This window comes from Cibotium barometz, chromosome 15 (genome assembly GCF_041138505.1).
Source record: "Cibotium barometz isolate CiBa-2024 chromosome 15, ASM4113850v1, whole genome shotgun sequence".
NCBI classification, from domain to species: Eukaryota; Viridiplantae; Streptophyta; class Polypodiopsida; order Cyatheales; family Cibotiaceae; genus Cibotium; species Cibotium barometz.
In genome coordinates this window covers 33425109-33436787 of record NC_141060.1, presented here as the reverse complement: position 1 = coordinate 33436787, position 11679 = coordinate 33425109, and the positions used below count along the sequence as shown (strand labels likewise).

The window sequence follows — 11679 nt, the reverse complement described above, 5'->3', positions numbered from 1 at the left end:
AGTGAGATTACACTCATGCATCTCGGCAGTGTGCGAAACCTCTACCGCAGAATACTTAGGATCAGCATCCAAGGGAAGTGTTTGCACCATGTGTACAGCCTTCTCCTTGACCTTCTCCTTATCCTTATTCTTGCGAGGCAACTGTGGACAATTTTTCTTCTCATGATCACTACTTAAGCAATGATAACATAGTTTCTCCTTCTTGGCCCGTTCAAAGTCTTGTGGAGACAACGGACCACTTGACCCTTTAGACTTCTTTGTGTTTTTAGTAGAATTGCTGGCAAGTTTACGCTTATTAGCATTAAATTGCGAGCCATTGAATTTGGCCGGTCTATCCATGCCCTTCTTATCCATGGTGTCATCAAAGATAAGGGCACTTTGGATAGCCGCTTCCAAAGTTTTAGGATATTGGGTTTTAACCTTTGCCTGATATTCTTTATCAAGGCCTCTAACAAACCCACGAACCTTTTGAAAGTCGTCCAAACCATCTAGCTTGAGAATGACTTCACGGTATTTGGACACATACTGATTAAGTGTAAGACCTTCCATCTTGCACTTGTCCCAGGCTGTCCAACTCTGATCTTTCTCCTTTTGCGATAAGAACTCCTTTTTAAATGCTGCCGCAAACTCCTCCCAAGTCTTAGGGCGAGTTTCAATAGGTAGACTCATCCACCACTTGTAGGCTTTACCTTCAAGTGTGAGACTTGTCTCAGTGACCATAACAGCAGCGGGAGTGCGGCGTAAGCGATGCAAGTCCGTCCACTTGTGTAAAAATGTATGGACCGCATCCTTGTTACGATCGCGCTCCTCTCCCTTAAACACAGGCGGCTTCACGTTTTTCAACATAGCCCCTTCCTGCGTTGCAGATGGTGCAATAGATTCTACTATAGGATTTGGAACAAGAGGAGGCATAACTATCGGAATAGGCCCTCCACTTGCCGCCGATCCACTTGCAAAACGTGCCATAAATTCAGTAAAAAGCGTGCTCATGTTTGTGAGATTGGTATTGACATTTGTTATAGTGCGCTCAAGTGCAACTACCCTTGAAGTGAGACGCCCAAACTCTACCGTGTCTACCAAACCATAATCATCTATTGGACTCGCACCCCCTTCGGCATCAGTCATGTTGTCATCCCGATCAGGCGCAACGGCCTGTCGCGAATCACCCACACCACCACCCAAAGGGTGTGCCTCACTAACATCATGCATATCATTCTCAAAATCGAAGTGAACATGAGACGGTTCCGCTGAGGCCATGGTATGCACGTGCTTACAAATAGAGAACGGATTACCTTCAAAAGCGAACTCCAATTGAAGCATCGTAGAAGAATTCCTCTTGCATGCACGGAAATCGAGAAGAAATCACCACTTGAGTTGTCAATCAACACATGCATGCAAAAAAGTGTGTTGCATGTAGCATGTCATTGAAGATCCGTCCACCAAAAACTTCCAAACTTGGAGCATAGAAAACTCCTCTCACAAATTGAAAGAAGGAAAGTTGAAGGTGAAAAGGTCACTTTCCTTGTAGTTTGTGTCACTTTCCTTGTAGTTTGTGTCCTCCCTTGAAAGAATAAGTAGAGCTCTTTTGAAGAGAAGAACAACACAAGTGAAAAGGTGAAGTGGCTAGCACACTTGCCTTGGAGCTTGAGGTGGTGGGTTCAAAACCCCACTCCTTGGATGGTGAAGCCTCCCCCTTGTGCCACTCAAGTAAGGGAGAATTCTCGCGCGCTCGCCAACGGCACGCCAACGATCGCTCACCGATCGCCTTCGAGGACTGCCGGTCTGCCTTGGTCGCCGTCTGGTGAGGCCGTACGGACGACGGGTGGGCGGCGGAGATGCTCGCTGTGGGCTGTTCACGCAGGCGCGCGTAGGCTGCGGCTGCGCTCGTGTAGGTCACCGTACGGGCGGCGGCTGCGCTCGTTTCTTTTGCTGCGACGTTGAGCTCTTTCTCGTGCAGGTCACGTCGGTCACCGCCGCTGGCTCTGATACCAGTGTAACGCCTCCGCTACGGCTGCGTCTTCCTCAAGCCGCCATAGCCTAGGCGTGGAGAAGAAGAGAGGGTGGAAGTCAGTTCACCTCCCAACCATATAATGACGAGTTAGGGTTTCTCGTTGGGTTTTATACCAAAACCCTGGCCTGTGTCCACACCTCCTAGCCCGGCCGCCCATCTTACTTAAGAGCCGTGCTAACTTAGATGTGTACACACATCGACCAAACCCTGACGCCCATTAACCCCTGAACCCCACTAGCACTAATAATACTCTCGAGACTCCGAAAGCTATTAACTTATGCTAGGGTTCGACTTCCGTAGGACCATAGTCCTGACAGCTACATCTTTCGCAAATTAAGAGCAATAAGAGCATTAGGCGCTACATCAAACGTTTTTCTCGAAGGTTACTTCGCACATTAAATTAAAGCTTCGAGGATCAAGATTTCACACTTTTTCGATACCTTTTATTCAACCATCAGGAATATGACGATATTTCTCTCGAGCAAGAGGGTAATTCTGTACATGAAGGAATTTTCATTCTCTGTGTCTTGAAGCCAAATGCGACCGGGGCTGCTACCGATGCAAACGTCCGAGTATTCGAGGACGTCCGTTGCGAAGTGCCGGATGGCACCTGCACGGACAGCAGCCGCCACAGCCGTGGTCGCGCTGTCGTCGTTGGCCCTGGATAAACAAAATACGACTGCCTGGATGGCCCCCCTGATCTCCCTGCTCCCCCTCTTCTCCTCGGCACTGATTCGAGGTAGAAGGTTCCAGCCGCTGTGCTTACGAAGAAGCTCCATCATGGTTTCCAGTCCATTTCTGTACACCAAGGTGGCACGTATGTGTCCGTTATTCAGAAGCATGTTTTGGAAGCAGTTAATGAGCTGCTTCTTGCAGGGGTAGTCGGGCACGTCCGCCTGAGCGATCGCCTCGACCATCCTGGGGACGTTGATGCAGTGGGGGGCAGCCACTATTGCACGGCCAGCTTCCTCCGTGAAAGTGAGCTGCCAAAGGCGGGAACTGGCGTGGTTGGCGTCGTTAGGGCTGTTGCCGTTCATGCACATGTCGATTAGCTCCGCCACACATGCCAGCGCGCGCCTGCTCTTTCTCTGCTCCGCCTCCGCTTTCTCAAAGTAGTGACGCCCTGCTTCCTTGTCTTCTTTCACGCCAATGCTTAAGCACAGGCATCTCCCTGCTTCCACCATAGCGTTTGCGTCCTCCCCCTCGTCAGCTGCGCTCTTGTAATACTCGAACGCCAGGACTCCCGGCTCTCTCCCTGGCACCACCACGCCGCCCATTTCCACCACCATTCCCATTCTCCACACTGCCTCTCCCGTGCTTCCTTTCTCCGACGCATACCTGCGACGGTGCAATATACTCAATGAGACGAAAATAATATTAAATTGTTTGCAAAAACATGAATCATCAAATAAACCTGAATCGTAGTCGTGGTGAGGGCCTTTCCAATTGGCCAACTGATTGCCGATCTTCAGCAGGAACTCGCAATCCTGCTCACAGCGGCTCAGCCAAGGGAGTAGCGCTGCAATACTCCCGGTCACGGCTTCCTCAAACAACCACTCTTTTCCTAGAAACTCCACAAGCATCCCCACTGCCTTGTCCGGGAGCCCAGGAGTGAGGGTGAGCTCTCCGAATGGCGTGGTGAGCACCAAGGACTTCACGACTCCGAGAAAATTACAGATTTCATGAAAAGTGGGACGTTTGGCAGCGTCACCGTCCCAGCATCTGTTGATGAAATACACCAAGGTACGGGGACAGCTCAATGAGGGGAGCAGTGGTGGCCGTGTTCCTGATGTGGCCGCGTGCTTGGCGCGGACGGCTGGAGTGGAGCCAGTGAGAACCTTGTAGCACACCATGCCAAAGCTATACACGTCCGCTTTTTTGGAGTAGAGAGCTTCCTTGTCCCCGTCTTCGTTGGCAATCCAGACCTCCGGCCGGCGCCATTTAATTGGTTGTGCCCTTCTTGCCTGTTACGTGAGTCAGCCTTGCTGTGTCGAACTGGGTCCGTGAGGTGCCGAAATCCGCTATCTTGGCCGTAAAATAGCCTTGAGAGTCGCTGGGCCAACGATTGAGGAGGATATTACCAGGCTTCAGATCACGGTGTATGATCTGTTTTTCATGTAAGTAAGCCATTCCTTTGGATACCTGAAGCATGATCTCTATTGAAACAGGTAAGGGAAGCTGCAGCTCTTCCTCTAGCTGCTGAATGAATTCATCCAGGTCGCCTTTCATGTATTCCATTAGCAGACACGGATTCCTTCCATGTTCCATGGTGTAATAGCCTATGATGCGAATGACATTCATGTGGCTTAGGCCTACCATATTGTCCAATTCGATGTCGAAATCTGCCCTGCTGTTGTACTCCTTCACGGCAATAGTAATGCCCTGCCAAGTCGCCTTAAAAACAGATCCATATGAGCCTTCACCGATCTTCTCTATGTATATGAGGGTAGAGCTATCCACTTCGAGGACGTTCTTATGCTTGAGGCGCTCCAACAAGTACCTAGCCGTTCTCACCTCTGTTGGGCTTTCCGGTCCTTCCTCCTGGATGCAATGCCTCTCCAAGCGATTCACCAAATCCTGACGATCTTTTGCAGCTGCCTCGGGCAGTTGCTCCAGCAGCATGGATCTCAAGCGTTGGGCAAGGTCCTTTGCTTCGACGCTCATGGCATAGTTCGGACCTTAATTCTCCATCTTGCACAGAAGTAAGATCTTGGTCCAGCTGCTCGTTGACACTCTCCACGAAGCTATCCACACTCTCCACAAAATTCCGAGAACTCCTCCCTGCTCTCTGCTTTGGCAACGGCTCTCATCAGCCAGCCGCTGTTGCTGCTCTCCCCGCGACCGCATGCAGATTCCTCAAGCAATCTTCGGCCCTTGGCTGCACTGCTCCCAATTGCCCGCACAAGCGGCTTGGGTAGCTGACTCTCCCACTTCCTAATCCATTCTCCCACTGATCGGATGGCTCCAACCAATAACGTTCGCTGACTGCTCCAAGCGCCCACAGTATGATCCCCCATGCCTATATAGGACTCAATCTGCAGCGCCTCCGAGCAAAGCTGCATCATCTTCTTTCCCACTACGCAAGACCAGCTTTTGAACTCTACTTAATTAGCTAATGCTGTTGTGAACCATTCTCTGATTTGGCGTTTGGCAAGTGGCTCTTTTATTATCAAACGCATGAAGTCCGGGCAAGCGCTCCCGAGCAGGCCAGAAGTCTTGCCCAAGGGATATTATCCAAATATTTTCACGTTACATCAAGAGCTTAAGGCTTGCCCAAACTTTCAGTGCTGCGTGCATCATCGTCCGAACTTCTCAAGAACACCTTAGAAACAACACCATCTTTTTAGAACTGGGTTCCACCTTTAAAAATAAATAAAAAAAGTCTTGCCCAAGGGATTTTACCGCAAGGCCAAGCTACGTCTTGTAGGCCTTTAGTTTTGAAGTTGGAAGGCAGAGTTGGAATAGTGAGCCTTGTAATAGTCACGTTTTGGAGTTTTTCAAAGCCTTTAAAGCCTTTATAGTATCATTACACACATGGCAAAAAAGTAATCAACTTTTGGACGTTTCAGTGCAACCCAAAATTTGGTGTGAGGTAAGAAATTTTGATATTTTCAAATATCTCCTATGCCATTAAGGTAAAGTTGGATGGTTTAAAGGGAGAAAGGAATGATTTCAGAAATTTAACAATTTTTTAAGGACCAAATTGACAACTAGTAATACAAGTGATTACTCCAAGCAAGTTGCCCACAACACAAAACCATAACCATTAAAAGCATGGCATCCCTCATATAAGATCGTACCTAGAATTTCTGTTTCTTTATGAAATATGGGAGCAACATATATGGTGTTTCGTGCTTTTGGTTTCCCAAGCGATGAATCATATCAAGGATTAGATTGGGCATGTAAGGCATGAGCATCCATGGAGATAGATGTCATGGATTAGAGACTAGGTATAATCATGTGCCATCTCTTGCAGCCTTTGTCTTGCATTACATAAACAACATTCTTTACTCTTGACCTTGCTGCAATCTCCATAGGCGCTTCTTCCAATAGACAAGGGCTTTAACTGCTCCTATATATGACTTGTTATATTTTACTAGCGTGGATTAATATTATGTTACTTCTTGTATTTTACCAGGCCCTTGGTGCATGTTTGTGTGTGTGTGCATGTGTGAGTGAGTGAGTGAGAGGGAGAGAGAGAGAGAGAGACAGAGAGAGAGAGAGAAAGGAGAGTGAGAGAACCATAAAGATGAGAAATTTTTTCCCCACCATGAAATAGACATCCTTCTTATCATCATCTCAGACGAGAAATTTTTTCCCCACCATGAAATAGACATCCTTCTTATCATCATCTCAAGAAATAAAGATGAGAAATTTTTTCCCCGCCATGAAATAGACATCCTTCTTATCATCACCTCAAGAAATTTTTTCCCCGCCATGAAATAGACATCCTTCTTATCATCATCTCAAGAAATTTTTTCCCTACAATGAAATAGACATCCTTCTTATCATCATCTCAAGAAATAAAGATGAGAAATTTTTTCCCCACCATGAAATAGACATCCTTCTTATCATCATCTCAAGAATTTTTTTCCCCACCATGAAATAGACATCCTTCTTATCATCATCTCAAGAAATAAAAATTTAATACTATCTTAATGCTGATTTAGAAAAATCTCATTGAAAAAATGAATTTGAATGGTCAAAAAGGGGGCTTAGCTACACATTCACCCCACTATGGCATGCCTACAGCACCAAATTCATCTTCTTATGCATAGAATCACCTAAGATGATTCATATTATTATGCATAGATTAGCTACGAGTATAAAATACTACCACCTACATGATGCGAAGCAGCCATATACTGACCTTCTAAAGAACTTGGTTCCACCTTCGAAACAACCCCAGCTTTTTAGAATTGGGTTCCACCCCAAAAAGAACATCCTGCCTAAGGGGTTTCACTTCAAGGCCAAGGTACATCTTGTAGGACTTTGGTTTTGAAGTTGAAGGCAACGTTGGAATATTGATCCTTGTACTAGTCATGTTTTGGACTTTTTGAAGTTAAAGGTAGAGTTGGAATACAGAGCCTTGTACTGGTCATGTTTTGGAGTTTTTCAAAGCCTTTACAATATCATTTCACAGTTGCCAAAAAAGTAATCAACTTTTGGATGTTTTAGTGAAACCCAAAATTTGGTGTGAGGTAACAGATTTTGATATTTTCAAATATCTCCTATTTAATTAAGATAAAGTTGGATGGTTTAAAGGGAGAAAGGAATAATTTCAAAAAAATATTTTTTAAGAACCAAATTGACAACTAGTAAGACAAGTGATTACTCCAAGTAAGTTGCCCACAACACAAAACCATAACCATTAAAAGGATGTCATCCCTCATCTAAGATCTTACCTAGAATTTCTCTTCCTTTATGAAATATGGGAACAACTTTTGTAAGTTATATTAGGGAATATGGTGTTTCTTGGCTTTGGTTTCCCAAGCGATGAATCATATCAAGGATTAGATTAGGCATGTAAGGCTTGAGCATCCATGGAAACAGATGCCATGTATTAGAGTGTAATATTCCTCCCTCCGGCTTTTGAGGTGCAACTTCCTGGATTGTCCCCACCACTCTGGAGCTGGTGTGTCACATACTCAGGGTTGTTGCAAGATCAGGGTGTCCAGTTTTATCCAGTTTATGCTGGATTGGGACAATCCTTGGAGAGGAAGTTTTGGGGGGCAAGATACTTAAAATGAGATCAAGCAAATAATAGAAAATACACTTGTCCTTAAATTAACCCAATATAACTTAAATTAATATAAATTAGTCTAATTAATCAAAATTAATAAAAAATATGATGAAATGATAAAAAATGATCTTTCCATACTTAGAGTGATCCAATTTATTTTTCCATAGATGCACCATTACAAGCACACTAGTCCCTATAGGTTTTATATGATTCACATCAAAAATGTAATTTTACTAATACGATTATTAATATTTGCAGGCCTTCTGATAGTCTAGAAGAATTTTAAAAAAGAGATCATTAAAAATCTGACCATTGGATTTGCAATTTTTATTAACCACCACCACATTCTACTAATGTCTCAGTATCTACCCACTCTTTTGATCTACAGGATTGAGGATTTTAAGTGGTAGCTATTGTGGGTACAAAAAGTGGCGTATATTATAACACTTTAAAGACCTTGAAATATTTAAAGAAAATAGACAAATATCTTAAAATTTTCTCAAAAAATCAAGTTAAGCTCCATATTATGTGAAGATCTAAGGTACAAAGTGGGAATCTTATATGAGTTTATATGTAAAAGATATTAGCATTTTATGGAATCAGTTCAAATTTAGGACAGGGTGTATACATTGACTTTGTACCTAAGAAAATGAGGACTTTTGGCTATCTAATGCTTAATTAAATTATGCAACTATATTTCCAACTTTGAATATGATGTTCCAACAAAAGAACTTGAAACGAAATTCCTTCATTTACTAGGAGAGATTAGCCACTAATAAAGGTAAACAAATGCCTGTTTTTTTACTGTTTACAGGGTGCCTGAGTGGACAAAACTGGGTACCCTGATCTTGCAACCACCCCTCATAACGTTGCCATGGCACTATCTCTTGGTCACTTGCATCAAGATCTACCATCTGTAGATGTGCAAGTGAACCACATAATGTGCAATTGCTCTCCACACAAGGCATCCTATGGAACTGGGCATCCTCCATGCATGCACACAAAAGAGAGTGGATGAAATCACAAGGACTACGAGGCAACTCTCTATGCCCACTAAGAGAATGGAACACATCATTAAAAAGTTTGAACTCAACATGGTAGCGATAACAACATGTGTCACGCTGACGTGAGTACCTCACAAACCAAGGCTTACACCCCTCAAATGACCTTTGCCCAATTTTAAGCTTTGGATACGATGCCACAAACTGAGAATACAACTCTGTTTAGGTCATTTCAAGAAAGCAAGCACCGTGCTCAATGAACACTCCTCTTGTCACTCTCTTACGCAAAGCTTTCTTCTTGAAAACTGGTGAAAACTGGTGAGGCACGAAAATTCTCCTCCCAAAAACTTTCTATCAAGGCTCTAGTAGTTTCATCTAGAAGGCGATCATGCCTAGCTACACGACCACTACTCGCCCACAGCACCAACCTCTTTGTCATCTAATAGACCCAACTCTAACTGCGTGTGGTGCTATGGAAAGGATGCGAGATGTGTCACTCACCTTACCCTTCATTTGGGAGCTACTTATGGCTGCCACAATAGCCCGTCGAGCAGCCAAAGCGTCCCCAGAGTTCCTCTTCTTGTTAACTATATAGGAATGACGAACACTTTGTAGCACCACCATGCCAGCTCTCCTCTCTCTTCGATCTCCAATGTCGGAAAGTGCCTTGCAATTGGCCATGTTGTGCAGATCAATCAAAGCATCAAGCACACATGCCTGTGATCAAGGTGTGAGGTCTTTGAAATAGGAATGGAAGATTGCATGGGCACGACGATGTGCCCCTGACTTTGATAGTCCACACGATGGGCGCCCAAAGGAGAAGGGGTGGGTTCTTGTAGAAGAGAAGGGGACTCAAGAAGGGCGGGTTCATGTGGATTATCTAAACTAAGGGGTAGTGGGGGGGAAGAGGGCGGAGGGAGATGAAGTAAGACCGTATTAGGTATTATGGAAAAAATCCTGCATTATGGGAATTTTGAAATTGATAGGTTTCATGTTTTATTAGGGAGATGAAGTGGGGGGGAAGAGGGCGGAGGGAGATGAAGTTTGACCATATTAGGTATTATGGGAAATATCCCGCATTATGGGAATTTTGAAATTGATAGGTTTCATGTTTTATGGGAACTTCCCACTTAATGTGGGAAAAGTTATTGTGGAATTTATTAATATAGAACGGAGGAAGGTAGTGTTGATAATCACCGTTCAAACCAAAAAAGTGGTATTAATATTTGTGCATAAACATATTTGAAAGGAGTAACTGTTTGATAATCATGTAGGAAGGTGGTATTGATAAACACCATTAATAAGAAAGTGGTATTTGTTTCTTTGCTAGGACCTCGCAGCACCAAGTGAGTTGTACACTGCACAAAATTTATGAAACAATTGAACAAATAAGATAGAAACATTATTATATCAAAAAAATGTAGGAGGCACAAAGAAAAATTTCATTCAATAAGTAAAAATAAAAAATAAAGAAGATACCAAAGTACATCTCTTTTGGATATTAGAGTTATAACCTAAAAATCCACATTGTCAATATTGAATCTATAAATGCTACTCCTCATTGAAGGAACCATCAATATGAGCTTCATCCTCACAAGCCAAGCCTAAGCATGCTTTTGCTTTACGGGCTTCCTTTTCTGGTATCTTGATTCTTTTGTATGGTGGTGGATTCCTTGGTCTCCACGACCAAAGAATTGCATCAGCATTTTCCCATACTTGTTGTTCTGCCTCATTAATTTGCCAATATCCCTTCCAAAACAATCAGCCCAACAATCAGCATAAGCTTGAGTATCTGTCAAACCTTTCTTCCTTGCACAAGGTCCCCAATATTGAATCAAGAGTTTCTTGTAATTTGGTGATGTAGGCTCATCATCAATATCCGATTCAGCCATAGCAAGCCAAACTAGATAGATGTTTGTGTCATCTGAGTGCAGAATGACAAAGTGTCCTTGCTGAACATGTAGCATAGGGTTAAATGCCTCCCTTGGTTTATCACGTGCAGGCCCACAATAATGATCATTATGTTCTTCAATACCTAAGAATCTTTGTGCCTGCAATTGTTCAACATTCATATCATCTAATTGATGGGACCCTTTAGATTTTGGCCAAAAATCTGTGTACTTTCTTGCCTCTGATTGTATAATTGGTTTTCCAAGCTCTTCGATTACATTACTCCAATAATCTATCACGGGCCTATAATATCTTGGCACAAATGAACCATTACTTAGATTCTGCCAAAATTTTATGTAACCCTTCAATCTTGATATTACTTCTGCATGCATCTTTATATGCTTGGCCATTGGTAGTAGAGGTGGATCTCCTTTTGGTAACCTTGGTTTACCTTCACTGTCTGTCTTCCAAAGACGGATACTTCCACTCCAATTACGAATAGCTACATGTGCCTTAAATTGCATTACCGGTGTGTCTCCTTCCATGAAGAACCTGAATAGAAGTGGTTTGGAGTGACCTGTAAGTGCTTCTTGCCCATCACAAATGTAGCCATCACAATATGCCTTGAAGTCAGGGACCTCTGTAAGCAAGAAGGGAGCTGGAGAAGAAGTTGAGCTGGTTCTTAGAGTATCCATCAAATGTGGTAAAGTAAAGGTTTGCCCCACTCTTAATTTCTCTGAAAACCTGCTAAACACGGCATCTATATCCTCATGTGTATGTCCGACCATTGGAAATCCCAACTGTATAGTTTTGAAAGCACCCCGTGCAACAAGAAATGACAAATAGGCAAATAACTACTGATTTTTATTTTCTCCAGCACAATTATCTAGTTGTAGCAACAAGTTTTCTGGCAACTTGCGAAACGAGGAAACCCAATTCATTGTGTCTCCCTGATTTATACATGGTTCAACAATGGGATCTTTACCATCACTCAGATTGTGGTTGTCTAAAGCTGTCCTTGAATTTAAAGCATG

The 11679-nt window shown here is 43.6% G+C and overlaps 1 protein-coding gene across 1 annotated transcript; it reads right to left on the bottom strand.

The window, feature by feature from the left end:
- Positions 1 to 3952: 3952 nt before the first annotated feature.
- On the bottom strand, positions 3953 to 4675 carry LOC147631199 (serine/threonine-protein kinase STY13-like). Its single transcript, XM_086809534.1, has one exon. The coding sequence runs from the start codon at positions 4673 to 4675 to the stop codon at positions 3953 to 3955; it is 723 nt and encodes a 240-aa protein (XP_086665660.1).
- Between the last annotated feature and the right edge of the window lie 7004 nt (positions 4676 to 11679).

Bases quoted from the DNA above. Each gene is read 5' to 3' on its own strand.
- LOC147631199 (XM_086809534.1), bottom strand. From the start codon at position 4,675: ATGAGCGTCGAAGCAAAGGACCTTGCCCAACGCTTGAGATCCATGCTG.